At 49.1% G+C, this 16,213-nt stretch overlaps 6 protein-coding genes across 6 annotated transcripts; 3 read left to right on the forward strand and 3 right to left on the reverse strand.

The window, feature by feature from the left end:
• Positions 1-497: 497 nt before the first annotated feature.
• Positions 498-5,442, reverse strand: I303_108386 (uncharacterized protein; the record flags this gene model as incomplete). Its single annotated transcript, XM_065969817.1, has 4 exons — positions 498-1,737; positions 1,844-2,469; positions 2,537-4,161; positions 4,257-5,442. 4 exons carry the CDS (start codon positions 5,440-5,442, stop codon positions 498-500), a joined length of 4,677 nt encoding a protein of 1,558 aa, XP_065825889.1.
• A 574-nt stretch (positions 5,443-6,016) lies between these two features.
• I303_108387 (uncharacterized protein) lies at positions 6,017-7,737 on the forward strand (the record flags this gene model as incomplete). The annotated part of the gene is made up of 2 exons (XM_018410559.1): positions 6,017-6,797; positions 6,869-7,737. The coding sequence occupies 2 exons, from the start codon at positions 6,017-6,019 to the stop codon at positions 7,735-7,737; spliced, it is 1,650 nt and encodes a 549-aa protein (XP_018260368.1).
• Positions 7,738-8,147: 410 nt separating this feature from the next.
• Positions 8,148-9,124, forward strand: I303_108388 (uncharacterized protein; the record flags this gene model as incomplete). Its single annotated transcript, XM_018410558.1, has 2 exons — positions 8,148-8,505; positions 8,640-9,124. The coding sequence occupies 2 exons, from the start codon at positions 8,148-8,150 to the stop codon at positions 9,122-9,124; spliced, it is 843 nt and encodes a 280-aa protein (XP_018260367.1).
• Positions 9,125-9,361: 237 nt separating this feature from the next.
• Positions 9,362-10,886, reverse strand: I303_108389 (uncharacterized protein; the record flags this gene model as incomplete). Its single annotated transcript, XM_018410557.1, has 4 exons — positions 9,362-9,684; positions 9,762-9,944; positions 10,065-10,259; positions 10,382-10,886. 4 exons carry the CDS (start codon positions 10,884-10,886, stop codon positions 9,362-9,364), a joined length of 1,206 nt encoding a protein of 401 aa, XP_018260366.1.
• Positions 10,887-11,240: 354 nt separating this feature from the next.
• I303_108390 (uncharacterized protein) lies at positions 11,241-12,340 on the forward strand (the record flags this gene model as incomplete). Its single annotated transcript, XM_018410556.1, has 3 exons — positions 11,241-11,451; positions 11,548-11,837; positions 11,942-12,340. The coding sequence occupies 3 exons, from the start codon at positions 11,241-11,243 to the stop codon at positions 12,338-12,340; spliced, it is 900 nt and encodes a 299-aa protein (XP_018260365.1).
• Positions 12,341-12,859: 519 nt separating this feature from the next.
• I303_108391 (uncharacterized protein) lies at positions 12,860-14,992 on the reverse strand (the record flags this gene model as incomplete). Its single annotated transcript, XM_018410555.1, has 4 exons — positions 12,860-13,439; positions 13,511-13,959; positions 14,033-14,617; positions 14,702-14,992. The coding sequence occupies 4 exons, from the start codon at positions 14,990-14,992 to the stop codon at positions 12,860-12,862; spliced, it is 1,905 nt and encodes a 634-aa protein (XP_018260364.1).
• Between the last annotated feature and the right edge of the window lie 1,221 nt (positions 14,993-16,213).

A 16,213-nucleotide genomic window follows, 5' to 3' on the forward strand; every position in this document is an offset into this window, starting at 1 on the left:
AACGTGATCATTGGAGGATGTCGAGAGATGATTGAGGGGGAAAACCCTCGCTGGCTTGCTGCGAGTCTGGAGGGAAAGTCAAATGAATTGCAAGAACTGCATTTCAATGCAAATGGGATTGCCACGAACACACATACATACAAACAAGCATGCATCATGCATTATTATCTCTACTCACATACAAGACCAAGCAGTGCACAGCATAACTACTGACTGAGTTCTATTACGTCTCAAATCGATCGAAACACGAGCCGAGCACGGAGACACAGACTACATAATCAGGAATTGTCGATTGGATAGTGGAACAACTGTGAAGTTCAAGATTACAACAAGGTATAAGGAGAACACTTAAAGACAATGTTAATAGGAATGCAGAATAAAATCAAACGAGGAGAATGGTGTACTGTAAACGTACAAACAAGCCAATTACGGCGAAAGCAAAAATAACAACTATAATAACAATAACACTCAATATAGACATACACCGACCAGATCGATTATCCACCATAATAGTAAAATGCTATCCCCAAAGAAACAGCCAACATCGTACACGTAGCCAAAAGTGGGATTTTCCTCTCTTCGTCGTCATTTAGGTTGGACGTCATTCGTTGGTGTTTCCCTTGACCTCGACGATCACCTTGGCCTTTATTGCTATTGCTGTTGCTGTTGGGAGGTGATCCGAAATCGTTCAACACGTCGTGTGCCTGACCATCGGATTTCCTTGGTGACTTTGGATGATCATCCTCATTATGGCCGTTCGTCAGTGACGCTCTTCTTCGAGACTTATGATCCTCTCCATTCATATTCACCTCCGCATTGCCTGTGGCTGTGGTGAAGATCGAGGTTGAATCTGGGGTCGAGGATTTAGCGCACCAATAGGATGACGGTTTGAGCCATTTGACGAAGAACCATAACTCCCCTTTGACTTGACGTATAAACCAGAATATCGTCCTAACGAACGCTCCTGCAGCTTGGACAGACCAGTTGATCAAATTATCTCTAGCGATAGCAATTTGTAAGGAGAGGTTATTGTTCGATTGGTCCTGCCTTATGAGCTGTTCCAATTGATATTGCTTGTTCAAGTTTCTCTCCAGGATCTCTCTCGTCCACCTTCGCACCGCATCTTTGGTCTTGATCATTCCCTCAATCCTGTAAATCAGATTATCCAGTTGAGCTCGGGTATCTTCTTTCTCTTTCCCCATATCCTTAATTCGGTCTTTCGCAAATGACAATATCAACTCGGCTTGCTTTACGGGATCAACCCTTTCGATACCGTTCGGATCCAGGTACGTCCGCCTCGGCCTATGTCTAAGCGGGTGGATGAGACTGGATTGAATAGGCGCCAAGGAAGCGTTCAGAGAGCCTTTACGTCGGGGCGCATTGGGGTTACTGCTGGCGATCATACTGGACGTTCTAGATCTCCGGCTTATCGAATTTGTCCGTTGTCGACGAGCGGAAAGAGCATCAGATCCGCTATCGTGGCTAGTGGTGAATATTTTGAGTGGATGCAGGATATCGCGGTGTTCGCCATCTTCCGATACCTTATTGCGACCAGACACACTCCCATACGCCTTTCGAAGAGGGTCGATGGACGACCAATCGATTTCAATGTTAGCAGCAATGACCGCTTCGTCGCGAAGAAAGTCAATTTGATATATGAACTGGCGGATCGTGTCGTCGACAGTCGAGACGTTCGCCGTCACATTGTCTAGCTTTTGACGAGCAACTTCGAGGTGTCTACAAGAAGACTGTCAGCTCAACCAAACAACATCCGCTCGATCTGTGATAAATGCTCCCACATGGCAGAGCTCTTCTGCTAGGCATAGGGGCAGGTAGAACTTACTCGACACGTTCCGCATAAATCTCATTTTCCAGTTTCCTAATTCTCTCTTGAGCTTGTACTTCCGCCTGAGTCTTTCGGTATGCTTCCGCTTGTCTTTCTCTGAAGGCGGATTCTCGCATCAAGGCAGCTTCAAGAGCGAGGAGCTCCTGTTCTCGCTCATCTTGTTTAATCTTGCCTTCGGAAGGAGGTAAAGAGACTTCGGATTTGCGGTAGAGGGCATCGTCGAAGGAGGATAAAACTTTTTGACCTTTCAAAAAGAGCTTACGCAAGTGGAACTCTTTATCCTTGGAATTCTCTTCGTCCGTGAATGATTCGCCACCATGTTTTCTGAAAAGGTTGTCTCTATTTCTTCCCAGAGAGGAGTTGACTGTAGTCCTGCTAGGCTTGTTCGACATGGGTACATGGTGCTGATGCTGAGCAGAAGCGACATGCGGTGATGTGAGTATGCTGGACCGATTGCCTGCTCGATGGTCTTCAATGTGTAGAATTTCGCCTTCGTCTTTTGATGCATCGGGATTCCGTTGCTTCTTAGCTACATTGGTGAGTTTCTCGAAAGGTTGCTTGAGCACATGCGAAAGCGAAGTCTGGCCAACAGCGCTGAGGCTCTGATGAGTCCGGTGAGTGAGCTAGAAGAAGGAAGAATAGATTAACACCACGCAGAGTTGGTTGCATCACTGGCATCAAAGGACTTACCTTGTTCCTGGGCTGTACACTGGATCGGCCACCCGTTTCAATGCTCGTAGACCGCGACAAAGGCACATTGTCATCGCCTAGCACGCCTTCAACGTCCATTAATGAAGCATTGCTAGCAGTCTTGACACCAGCCTTACACAGATAAGACTTCTTGCTGCTCTGAGCTATCGAGCTCGAATCGTCCTTTCTCGAAGACGCCGGTCCTTCATTAGGCTTTGACGCGCTTGATTGCGGCGAGAAGGCCAAAGGCGTTCCCTCGTCTTCCGTCATGACATCTACATCGGGGTGGGATCGTCTCGGCGGTATAAAGTAGTTGACATGACCTTTCGCTATCTTGTAGCCCGTAATGTCGTCCACAGTAAATCCCCAACCCTTTTCGTAGCGGGGTTTTCTGTGTAAGGCTGTGTCATTCGACTTCCTGAGCGAACCTAGGGATGTCGACCGATTACTCTCCGCGCTTTTCCGCGGACCGTGTCTAGGATTACCGTTCGAGGAGCCCATACTCATGGGACTTGTGTGGAGATTGCTACTGAATTGAGTCGATCGGCCTTGAGTATAAGGAGATGTCTGCTGTGTCAATGCAGACCGATCGCTGCGATGGGAGTGATGATCCCCTTGTTCCCTTTCCCATCGCTGGCGAGCCTCATTCTGCTCTTCAGTCTTGATCCGCCACCGAACAACCGCAAGAGGATTCAGCTTAGGAGGGTCGTCTATTCCTTCGTAAACATGGGAGTAGAAAGCCCGCAGCTTGGCGCCAGTCGAGTAAGCTCGCCTTTCGGCGGAAGGATGTGCAGCGACCTGAGTCAAAGCTTTGAATCGGCGATCCTGAGCGAGTTCCTCATCCCTCCTTTCCTGCTCCAACCGCCGTCTCTCAACATCTTTCTCGTACTTTTCCCTCTCTCGCGCCTTCTCCTCTTCTTTCTGTTGATCAGTCTTATGATCCTTGTGCAGGAGGTGGTGTTCGTGTTTACTTGGTGTCGGCTCAACCGCTTTCTTCTTGGATCCGATGTGAAAGATACTGCTCAAACGACCTTTCTTCTCTTTTGCCTTTTCTTTGCCATCTTTGCTTGACTTGTCAGACTGACTCGGTATTCGTGAAGGTACTAAGTGTGGCTCTTGTTCGTTGATTGGCGGTAAAGTTTCGCTTATATCATCCATCTCTCCATCTGGGCTACCTTCGTCGACTTGGGGAATGGGTAGATGATGTGTGAAAGGTATGTGACCTTGGCCGTCAGCTGGCAGTCCGGCTTTCGAGCTAGCTCGTCTTCTGCTTAAAGCCTGCATGTCGGGCGAAGGGTGACTGTCGATACTTTGTCGTTGACGCGGCGACGAGCCCCAGGTGGAGTGGATTGCCGGTGCAACACTGCTTGCTACAGACATCGTTCTTTCCCTCCCATGAGCGTCGGCCTGAGTTAAAGCAGGAGGCGCAGAGACTAGATACGGCGATCGGTGTGAAGGACCATCCTCGGTCCGGGGAGAATTGGGCGTGGTCGTTGGAGGAGAGAAGAAGACCGAATTGGACCACTCATTGACGTTCGTCGGTCTACTAGCAGGGGCGTGAGGCGAGTTTATGAGTCGCAAAGCAGATGAGACGTCAGAATCGCTGAGGAGGTTGCGGAGTTGATCTGAGTAGAGGCAGAATCAGCACCTGGGTCTGCCTTCATCAAGCTTTCGAAGTTCTCGAATAGCATTCGTCATAGGGCGCACACAAAATGCTTACCAGGATTGAGCGCCATGTCCTGAATACCACCAATGCCAAGACCCAGACTAGCAGCCAGATCATCTGTTCTATGCGATAATTCTTTCTCCTTGCCTTTCGATCTTCTACTTCTGTCGGGACTGCTACTCCGTTCTTTCAGCATATCCAGACTTCTTCCTCTTGACAATTGCCCCTTGTTATTCGGTCCAGGGATAGTGGACTCAATCAGGGGAGAAGACTTGGCGGTCGATAATCTACTCGATCGGGGTGAGGAGCCATTCTGCATCCCGAAATAAGAATCTGATCTCGAGTTAGGTAGTAGAGGCGTGACTTTGGGCGGAGAAGCATTCGAGCGATAAGAGACCACTCTTGAAGGCGGCAATGGATCCTTCGACGATCGTCTCTTCGGTCTAGGTGGATTTTCCTTTCTACGCTTTACATCTCTACTTGTCCCGCTAGCATCCGAGCTTTGCCTTTCTCGACCTGTTGAACTTAGCAGGCTTTTGGCTCTAGGCCGACTTGGTCCAGCGACCGCATTCTCAGAAAACGACATCGTTCCGGGCGTATTCGTCCCTGTATCTCCCGTGTCCTTCGTCGACTGGTCAGTGGAATCGCCTTCACTCCCACTACTACTAGTCTCGAATCCACCGGTGACTCTGGAGGCCCTCCGGCCTTGGGCGATCAAGGAGCCTGAACGATGTCTTGGATTGGGTGGCAGGGTTTCCGACCATACCCTCCTATCTTGAGACGATCGGTTGTTGGGGAGGGGTGGCCTACTAGAAGTAGAGGAGTTGGTGAAGCCTGAGGTAGAGGTAGGGAATCCTTTCATGACAGAGCTAGAGGAAGAGGTTGTCGATAAGAGAGGTGCTGATTTCGGCGGGGAAGGTATGGTGGAATTGTGCAAAGTCGATGGATGTATGGGTTGATACGCATTATTGATTGATGGTGTGATTGCAGATCCGTTGAGTTGCGGACTTTTCGAAGATGATTTGGAGGGTGAGCGAGATACTACATCAGTGCGATCTGCGAGATCGAAATGCACGCTTGAGTGTTTCGAGGACACCGAATTGGAATGCGGTCTACGTTGAATCGAGGAAGAACTGGCTGATCGGATGACCCCACCATTATTAGTCGGTACAGGTGATGCATCTATGGCAGGTGAACGTAGAGGCGGAGGAGGAGGTGATCTTATCGCAGAGGAAGCCATGGCGGACGGTCTCGTTTCCGTTGAGGACACGGTGTCAGCTGCTGTCGACGACGATGATGCATCTTCTGCTGATGGCGTGGTGGAGGCGATTATCGTGATTGATGGGATTGGGTTGATTGTACACGATGAGGAGAGGCTGCCGTGTAGCTTTGATGAATCAGGGACCCTTCAGGAGTACATGTACGGATATGGATGGGCAAGCTAGAGATAGGGAAGGAAGAGTGACGAGTATACAAGCAGTAAGAGAACGGTGTTTGAGATTCAGATCAAGGATGAAGGATGGACTATTGTTCCTCGTTATTCAATCACATCACTTCGCCCGCAAAGAGCAACTCGAGTATAATGATACGTCACAATCATCTTAGCTTCTTAGCGTGCCAATTAGACCCTTCATTAGCGGAACCAAATATTCATTACCCTCGCAATTGCAAAAACGTAATCAAACAAGAAAGTGGAGGTGAATCCTTCAAGCTTCAAGCATCAAGCATCTTGCCTCATGATAGTTGATTGAACAACCCACATCTCCTTCTGCTCGATCGCTCAATCAGCAATATATATCACCCTATCATGGACGATGACGACCTCGAACCCATCGTCAGATACATGGATATATGACCACTTACACAAAGTCTACTTTCACCCCCTGACCAACACCTACGCCGTTCCGGATCCTACTACCGGTCAATGGAATTACGTTCCTGCGAGCCAAATCCATAATGCCTCGACATCGACTACCGATACCCAGCAGTATATCGGATCGAGTGACGCTGCAAACAATCCTCTAGAGGACAAGGAAGAAGGCGAGATCGAAGATGATATGGGCTGGGGCGGATTGATGGAACCTGAGAAATTGGCTCAGATCGAAAAAGACGGAAAGTCAAAATCGAATTCAACTAAATCTCACGATGCAAATGCGAATGGCAATGCAAAACAAGCTTATGCTTATACCCCGAGCTCAGGTATCCTGGGACAAGAGAAACATCCCGCATATGTTGTTCCATACGACGATCCGACGTTGTATGCCTATCCCTCGATATCGGGAGACGAAGAAGAAGGAGTAGAAAAGCCGACAAAGGAACGGCCGAACGATACCCTTCGATTAGTCGTGCTCAAGTCAAATTGCCTAGAAATTGGGCAAGTGGCCATCCTTGATACACGCGAAGACGGGATACAGCTGGGCAGAGATAGGTGCGAGAAGGGTGGTCAGGCTAGAGTCAGGCTGAAAGAGATGGAAGTCAGCAAGACGCATGCGGTGATCTACTGGGGCACAGCCGCCGGTACAGGCGGCGAGGGCGATGCCGAAGCAGAAACAGGAGCAGAAGTAGATTCGGAAGGGTGGTGGATCGTAGACCTAGGTGAGCCATCGTCATGGCGACGAATTGCGACTGTGCGATGTGACTGAATTTTCTTCGAATATGTATTTTAGGATCGACTCACGGCTCTTTCGTGACCCCTCCCGCTGTGGAAGGCTCCTCAAAGAGACCCACAGCAAAGAGGTTATCAGAAGCGAAACATTCATCTCGACCATCCCATCTGTCCCACTTGTCTAGATTGCAGATCGGCACTACTACGTTTGCTGTGCACATACATCCTTCTTGGCCGTGCGAGTCATGTCAAGTAAACGGCTCTAACGAGATCCCGCTGGATGACGGCCAACCGAAGACCATTATATCCGGGAGGGTGGAGGACACGGGTTCGGACAACGAGGCTCCTCAAGTGTACGCGATGGACTCTGCTCAGAAGAAGCAGAATAGGGAATTGAAGCGGAAGCGCGAGATGGCTTCTCTGAGGGAATATCTCCTCAACAAGGACAGACCGATCAATGGACGTCAGGCCCACATGAATACCAACACCAATGAGATTGAAGAGGGGACAAAGAGGGAGTATTTGGACCGATCAGCAATGCGTAGGAAATTGCATCCGCCTTCACCACGGCCGAAGCTGCCGGAGAACAAATTCAAGTACGATGATGATAACAACGTAAACTCAGGAGCTAATACTCCCGAAAGGTCAACCACGCCAATCAATCCAGTGATAACACAACAGCAGCAACGGCAACCTTCGAAAGGCTCGACATTTGCCAATTCAATAATGGAGAAACAAGGGTGGACACCCGGTATGGGCCTCGGAAAGTCTTCTCAGGGAATGACGGAGGGGATCCGTGCGGAGATGCGCAATGATAAGAAGGGATTAGGTGCTCAGGGGTCGAAGGCTGTGATAGATGAAGGAGAGGGCGATTGGAGGATGAGGGGTAGACAGCGGAGATGGGAAGAGATGCAGAGCAACGCTAGATGATTTATCAAGCGATTCTGTGCCATAGACATATCGCACAGGGCGTTGGGCATAGGACCGGAGGGAGTATATGTGTTGTCTAGGGTTCAATCAATATAGGTTCAATCAATAATCACTTGTTGTAGCATTATCAATGTCTTTGCGACTAGCACACCATGATACGATGCTGCCTGCGCTATACATGGTGACAACCTACTTCTGCTCTCTAAGCTGGTACTCCTGTATCACGGCCCCCATAGACCATGTATGAAACAAATCCATTCCGGCTGCAAGTCGGTGCCCCGCGCATTCCACTTCGATGCCTCGTCCACTTCGACTTTGACTCTATGCTCATCTCTGCACGACATATGCATTGCATTGCATTGCATCACATTACACTACTATTAGCAATTTCGATGCTTCATGATTAATCAATGACACTTCTCCCGAAGACCAAGGCCACCCGACGAACGACCTTGGAAATCGGCACTGCGTTCGAGAAACACGCCTTACGATACCTCAATGACGGGCTATGCATGGACCTGAGGCGAGTTGGCGGGGCTCACGATGGTGGAATCGATCTGAGGGGCTGGTGGTGGCTGCCCCGATCCAGAGCCAGAGCAAGTACCACTGGGACTGATCAGAGTGGTCAGAGTGTATCGAGCCCGAGTGAGGTGGATACCGAGGGCACCAGGAGGATCAGGGTGATTGCTCAGTGTAAAGCCGAGAAAAAGAGGTTGGGTCCAAGAGCCATTAGGGAGTTAGAAGGTGTTATGGCTAATCTGCGATCTCGTAAGTAGTGGCCTAGGATCTCCTCGGTCCGATTCAATTTGCGGCTCATGCTTGGAGCACACGGATACACGAATAGACGAATCGCGAGAATGAGAATGAGAACATGTCAGCTCATACTCTTCATCGATTGGTAGGTACAAAAAGCATTTCTCCTCCTCCTCCTGTACTCTCATCGTCGGCACTGGACCAAACCTCACCCACAGCCGATCACGACCATGATCACGTTCACGATATAGGTATCTTAGTCTCTCAGTCTGGATTCACCAAATCGACCATGACGTACAGCACGACTTCGAATATACCTCTTATGTTAATCCATCTCCCAGGCGGACAACCAAACGATGACGAGCAGCTCACCTCTTCCGATTCTGAGACTGATTCTGAGTCTGAATCTGAAGCCGCATCTGCATCTGCATCCGCACCTGACTTGGGAAAGGAGGGAAGAGGGAGTGATGTAGACGATATAGAAGTGTCTAGTCTATGGTGGAACAATGCCCTCTCAGACGGTGTTTTAGGCGACGACATTCAGCTGAGACGCACGATTGGTCCGAAAGGCGTTGGGGTGGGTTTATGGATGGACGGGAGGAGAGTGAAGAGGTGTGGGCCTGCATCAACCTGAAGGGAACAGACTGGCAGGCTCAGTGTATCTCTTACTTTATACATACATATACCTAGCATCGTATACCCTGCCATATTATATCATACAGTATCGTACTATTCGTTTTATACAACATTGAGAGAATTCAATATATGCTATACTATGTTATGTTTATGTTCCACCCTCTACCTATCCGACGCCGTCCAGTATATCATGGACTCATCGTTAGAAGGATAGGCATAACAACGACGACAATGCCTACTCATCCGCTACCAATCCCCCGAAATACGCAGTGATAGCTTTCAATTTCTCCCCTACCCATTCTTCCTCAATCTCCACCCATTCCCTCGTACGTCCTTCCCTATTCCCATTCGCGTCTTCGCCCCCGACCTCGACTCCGACTTCGCTCTCAAGTGTGCGCGCCAGGGTAGAAAGCTCTTTCAAATCTGTATTGCGCGGTAAGTAATACGCTATATTCGGGGTGAGCGTCGTCGTCAGGTCGAACAGCTCGGCGCCGTGTATCGGTAGTATAGAAGATAGGGGATATGTGCTTGAAGGTGTATTCAGGTAATCTATACCTCCTGTGTATCAGTGTAGAATTTGTCATCAGCCTCAACCCAGATTTCCTTTGCTCGCACTCAGTTGATATGAGACTCACCCCAAGGCGGCGAGAGGAAGACTACATCAACGTTCTCTTCTCTACCTTCATTGGTCTTATTGAACGCCCGTACGAAATCTGTATAACACCCAAGGATGAATTCGATCCGGTCTGCGACCCCATGGTGTAGAGCATTGTGTCTTGCGAGTTTGAGTCGAGTCAGATCGTTGTCTATCGCTATGACTACATTGAGATCGATAATGAAATCGGGTCAGTGTATTTTTACTTGCCATATCATTGCGCAGTGCGAAGTAAAGTACAGCATACTGCAGCAGCTGATAGAGGAGACTTCATATCACTCACCTCGCTCACAAGTCTTCGCAAATTCGATGGTATTTCCACCGACCCCACAGAAGGCATCTATGATCAAGTCGCATTTGCATCGCTGAGCTATATGCTGAGCAATAGGCTGGGGCGTTATCGAGAACCATCCTGTGTGGTCTAATAGTACAGGAAGCTGGTCATATAGGGGAAAATAGAGTCGCCGTTGAGCGAAATCTGAGGAGTCAAATGACACAATGGCGGATCAGCTCAGTGTCATTCGAGAGCAATGAGAGCCAATGAGCCGAGGTAAGGTTGTACAAGACAGGTAATGACGGAAAATTTTGTAGTAAACTCACACTTGATGAGATCTTTCGGTACATTATGATAATCCGTATACCGCTCGACCAGTCCATCACTCGTACAATCCCACGCATGGCCCAAGTATGGATTCAGAGGATTCGTCACTGGCCTTCTGCCTTTCTTGCGCTTCTTTCCTGCATTGACTGTCCGACCGGTAGGCGTGATGCTTGCTGCGTGCGCAAGATCATATTTGGGTATTATCGGTTCAGTCCTTCTTGATTTGACTATCCCGTTGCCCGGCATCACCTCAACTGCTTTGGCAATGCTTGAGCTCTCAGCTGTGGTACCACTTGGACCAGCGTGTTCTTCTTCCTCATCTTCGCCACCAGACTCGGACTGAGGCTGTGTGCTCAACAGCCCGCTCGAGGGAATCTGCAAGATCTGCTCGGCTTTGACACGCACTTCTTCTGGCTTGTCGAAGGATTGTGATCGGAGTGATTGTCTCAGGTCGATAGGTAGAGATGCGAATAGCGAGCGTCCGACGTTTCGACGGGCTGGCATCTTGTCTTGCCATATATTGCCTCGCTGGATTTCGCTTCGCTAAAGTTCGAGTATGAGCAGTTTATACGCAGGCTATCAAAGTCAGATTTGATGCACTTAGCGATGCTGTTGACGCATGAATGCATGAATTTCAGAAATCTCTCTTGAGGTGTTCCATCGGAAGAAGGGAAGGCAGGAGAGCAAGGAATGTCAAAATTGTTTGTCACACCCATTTTACACCCTGTGCCTGGAAGATTTCAAGCTGTCGACGACCAGAGATTATTTTCAAAGTTGATCACAGATTCTTCTCCTTATAGGCATTCTTCACATTATATATCGCATTGAAACCAACCACCAAAAGCGAGGATCGATACGATGGCGACTCTATTGAAGAACGCTACTGAAATACAGAAGGGCAAGAACAAGAGCAAGAACGCGAAAGACAATGCTACCGCCGGACCAAGCGAAGAAAAGAGTTACAAACCTCGAAAAGACAAGACCTTGATGTTATGTTCTCGAGGAGTCACTCAACGCATGAGGCATCTCATGAGGGACCTAGAGGTCTTGTTGCCGCACACTAAGAAAGGTGCGTCCTCCTTGATAGAGAAATCATGACAACATATCTACGATCGAGGCTGACTCAGGCTGACATTGATTGCATGGTCATGGTGTGAATTTGCAGACTCCAAGCTGGATACGAAATCGTCATTACACCTAATCAACGAATTAGCAGATCTGCACTCCTGTTCCAACACCCTCTATTTCGAAGCTAGGCGACACGAAGACCTCTATTTGTGGATAAGCAGGTCGCCTAATGGTCCATCGATCAAATGCCACGTTCAGAACATACATACGATGGACGAGCTGAAGATGACTGGGAATTGTCTGAAGGGGTCCAGGGGGTTGGTCACCTTTGACGGGAGCTGGGATGGGGAGGAACATACTAAACTCATGAAAGAGGTTATAACCCATGTGAGCTCTTTGACCTAACCCAATCTATCCTATTCTAACCTGACCACATAGAGGATTGTCACTGACGATATTCTGCTTCTTGTGATTGGCTCTGGATTCGACAGACATTCAGCGTTCCCAAAACTTCTAGAAGACTGAAACCATTCATCGACCATATCCTGCTTTTCTCTCTCCTCGACAACAAAATCTGGTTCAGGAATTATCAAATTATCGAGAAAGATCCACTCACACCCAGTGGTCCGCCCGTCCCTTCCTTAGTGGAAATCGGACCTAGATTCGTACTTACTCCGATAAGGATATTCGAGGGTTCTTTCGGTGGGCCGACGTTATACTCTAACCCGGAATTCATATCCCCAGCAGCTACACGAGCGAGCATCAAGAGAGAGGCTGGACAGAAATACAGGATCAGGAAGGAGGGCGAGAGCGAGAGAGAGCAGAGGCAGAAGAGGTTGAGGGACGAGTTGCCGGAGGACGAATTGAGTCGAAAGAAGGTATTCGCCTAGGAGGCACCAGGCGGGGTTGCGGGCGGATGAGGCGGATCCAAGAAGGATTTGCGGTGGATTATGGATGCATGTTGGCGTGGGTGCGGCGGATCAAGGCGAGATGAGCGGGGAAGGGGCGGAGGTCCGGTCAACTATGGGTGAAAGAAGGCGAGACTGCAGCTTGTCTGTTTTAGTAACCAATAATCGACATCTGCGCGTGGCGAGACACCGCTGCTTTGAAATGTGTATGCATCTGCTGTCATTGAGAACTCACTTATATTGGAGATATCTCAGAGGACTGATAAGACACTCATGACATATCGTGTGAGACGTCAGACTAATCCGTTGTCTACGATATACTGATAATGATGATAATGGTATCGGGTAATCTTAATCCACAGTGCGAGACAATTATACTTTTCTATAAGAGAATAACAATCTAAGAAACACGACAACTAATCTAAACCTCATCGAGAACACGACACAAACAGTATGATCTCGACATACATCTATCTACATCTCCACATTTCGGTGGATATCTCACTTGGACTTGATCTTCACCAACTTCAAGATCGAATCCTCACAAATCCCTTTTCCTTCCTCGGATTCACAAACGAAATGCCCGACTTCCTTCACCTTGATCCAATCTACCAGCCCCTCTTCCGCCGTGACTTCCTCCGCCAAAACCCTCTGACCTTCAGCCCACCTCTCGTCTTTCTCAATCCGATCTTTCGAACTAAGGACTATAGCAGGTTTCGACGAGGGGTATTTGTAGCCTGATTCCAATAAGATTCTGAACGATTTCGAATTCATAGATTGCGAGCCTATCGTTTCTTGCAATCTCGCTTTCCGCAGGTTCTCGTTCAACCTCACTGTAGACGGTGTCGGATGCGACGAAGCTAATATCCTGGATAACGAGGTTGACCTTCTAAGTAATACTGAGGGCAGCCTGTTCAGCGATAAGGGCGTAAGCAGGGAAGGAAATAGTCTTGAAGTCAAGCGCGAAATGAATTGCGTTGTTGAGAGTTCGGAGAAGTAAGTAGAAGCTGTTTGAGCGTCAAGGTGAAGGAACGCATGGATATTGTTCGGATGTCTTGCAGCGAATATCCTTGAAATCAAGCTGAAAAGCGAGAACAAACCACGTCAGTCAGCTCGAAATTTGAGTGAGATAGAAAAGAGAGTTGGACTGACCCTCCGTATCCTTCGCCGACCATGAGCAGCTCTTCTTTCTTGCTATCCCTGATAACACCGGCGCTGTCTAAAGCTTCCCAGAGAGCGTCCGATATGCTTCCTAGATCCGCGTTCGAGAGGACGTCCGAGAATCCATATCCAGGCCTGTCCCAGGTACATACGTTGCCCAGCCTGCCTTGTTCTTGCAGATCGAATAACCAACGTCCTGGATTCTGCGCTCCTTCTGCTACGGGAGGTAAAGGGGTAGGCAGCAATGCCAGGGATCCTGGTACACCCGACGAGGAGGTGTACACCACCGTGGGCAGCGATGAGTTGGACGATGTGCAGGAAAGGTGTATATTTATCGGCCATTGAGAGGATTGGGGATGCACTTTGACTAGTCTTGAGGATGCTGATGGTAGAGGTAAAGAGCCGTCGTATGCGGAGATCGATAAGTCCACGAGAAGTAGCTGTGATTGTGAGCGTATTGTATCAGTTTCATCCCAAAAATACAGGTCAGCTCGGCAGAAAACTCCCACTTACTGATACCAATACCAAACCTGTCAGACCGGCTATCAGACCAACTACGCCCCCGAAAAAGCCCAACAGTCTGCCCCAGAATCCCTTGCCTTGAACTCCCACCAGAGCTCTAGCGGTACTTTCCTCGCTCGCTCTCTCCCTTCCTGCAGCCTCAGTCAACATCCGACTGATCCGCAGCGATTCCTGCTTCTTCGCACGTCTCACTAAGAAGTTCGCCAGCAAGGTGAAAATTAGGGTTGAAGCTGTTAACACCAGCGGAACAAGGATTAGGGGAGCGTGATTCCTCTTCAGGCTTGGTGAGAGTAGGGACAGGAATATTATCGGGATATGTAGGATCAAGGTGATCAGAGTTGTGAGGAAGAAAAGGTAAGATGGGTGAGAAAAGAATAGTACTCCGCCCAAGCCTATCCACGCTCCAATCAACGCAATCCAGAATTCAGTGAATCCGCTTCCTCGGTACGGTAAGAAGTTGACGCTGAAGTCGAGCACCGTGTTGAGGAGGAGTATGAGCGATAGGACAAAGGCGGCAAATACGAGCAAGGTGAGGATAAAGAATGTAGCTTGAAGTGGAAATGTCGTTAAGATCCGCTACATACAGTCACACCCAAGTTCATCATAAGATGTCAGCGTAAGTGAAAGAGTAGATGGTATCGACAGACAGGCGATCCTTACCCTTTGACCAACTTTGCTGACTCTCGGAGCCTGTTCAGCAGGTCCAGGACGTCCAGCTACAGCGCCATAGTTGCGCACACTCCCAGCAACGCTTCTCCCACTTATGCTTCTAGCACTGATCGAGGTTTTCCTGGCATGAGCATGATTGGGCATGTGAGGATGCGTATGGGGATGGGAGTGAGAATGCGGGTGAGCCGGTGCTGACGGTGGAAGGAGGGAGGTCGTCTCTTCTGCAGGGCTGTCGACAGGCGACGCAGAGATTGAGGAACGCGCTGAAGCGTTTTGGGACATCCTGACTTGTGATGCTGAAATCTCCTTGTATGCCTGAGACAAGGACAGCTATCTGAGCACCGAGCTGAAACCGAAAGCGAAAGTACGGCGAGGTTGGAGAAAGCGAGAGATCCTTTGAGAGAGTTGGGCTGTCAACTGTGTCGAACGGTCAAAGCCGACCGACGTGACGAGACTCTTAGGCTACAACAAACGGTGGATGGCCTTTACCTATGCAGGGTATCTGTGACAGACTGTAGGAGTATAACTTGAGGAATTGGGACGGCTGAAGATGTCGTCGGTCTTGGTTGTCATAAAAGTATATTATGCTAGAAATCAACATCCATTTGTTCTGGTGGACAATATTGCGTCTGAGGAATGAGGATCATGACAAAATACGTCACCAACTCATTCGCATTCCTGAAAAAAGGAACGTGCCTGGATCATCACTGTATGGCGAAAAAGGGGAATCGGTGGCACGCCACTATTTGTCTTGAGAATGGTGTCACTGGACTATCGTCTTCCCAATTGCATCTCGCATCCACCTCTTCCTTCTTCGCCTCCGGTCCCATCATAAGGATCGGAGCAGGGGCTGAGCGCGTAAAGCGGACCTACGCCCCATGCCTGACCTGAACAAATTCGGCCTACGGCAGAAGTGTTGTGATATTGTTCTCCCCGCGCGGAATGCCACAAGGAACAAAATCGCGCCAATCCTCCATCCGCTAACGGCGTAAGCATTCAGAGACTTATGCAAGCGACAGATAAACACAACGGCCACGAGGGTCATGACACCGTCCACAATGTAGATCACGCGCACCTTAAGTGCACGTGCGAAGATGAACCATGTATCCTGATCATTGCCATCGACGACTGGATATAATTGATTAATTACATCGATTATATCCCTCAGGAATGGGACTGTTGAGATATACCCCTCAGGATCCCGTTATACGGCACCTTTCGAACGGTCCCTGCCGGATTGACCGGGATACCTAGTAGATCTGGGATATGGTCTCTTCGTTGAGAAGTGGTATGGTGGCATCGAGCCCGTCGTTGTTTTTGTTTTTGGTTGTTTAGTCGTTCCCAAATGTTACACTCGGATGGCTAGGTATCACACGGCGATCTCTGTCCCCGTTCAGCCATCCTTCTCGCTGAGGCGAAGCTGACACTCCAGCGTGAATGCACATCCCAACACAACATGAGGGACAGGTGCGCTCACTGACTGTACACCTTATCTCTCAATTG

Source organism: Kwoniella dejecticola, chromosome 11 (genome assembly GCF_000512565.2).
Source record: "Kwoniella dejecticola CBS 10117 chromosome 11, complete sequence".
Lineage (NCBI taxonomy): Eukaryota > Fungi > Basidiomycota > Tremellomycetes > Tremellales > Cryptococcaceae > Kwoniella > Kwoniella dejecticola.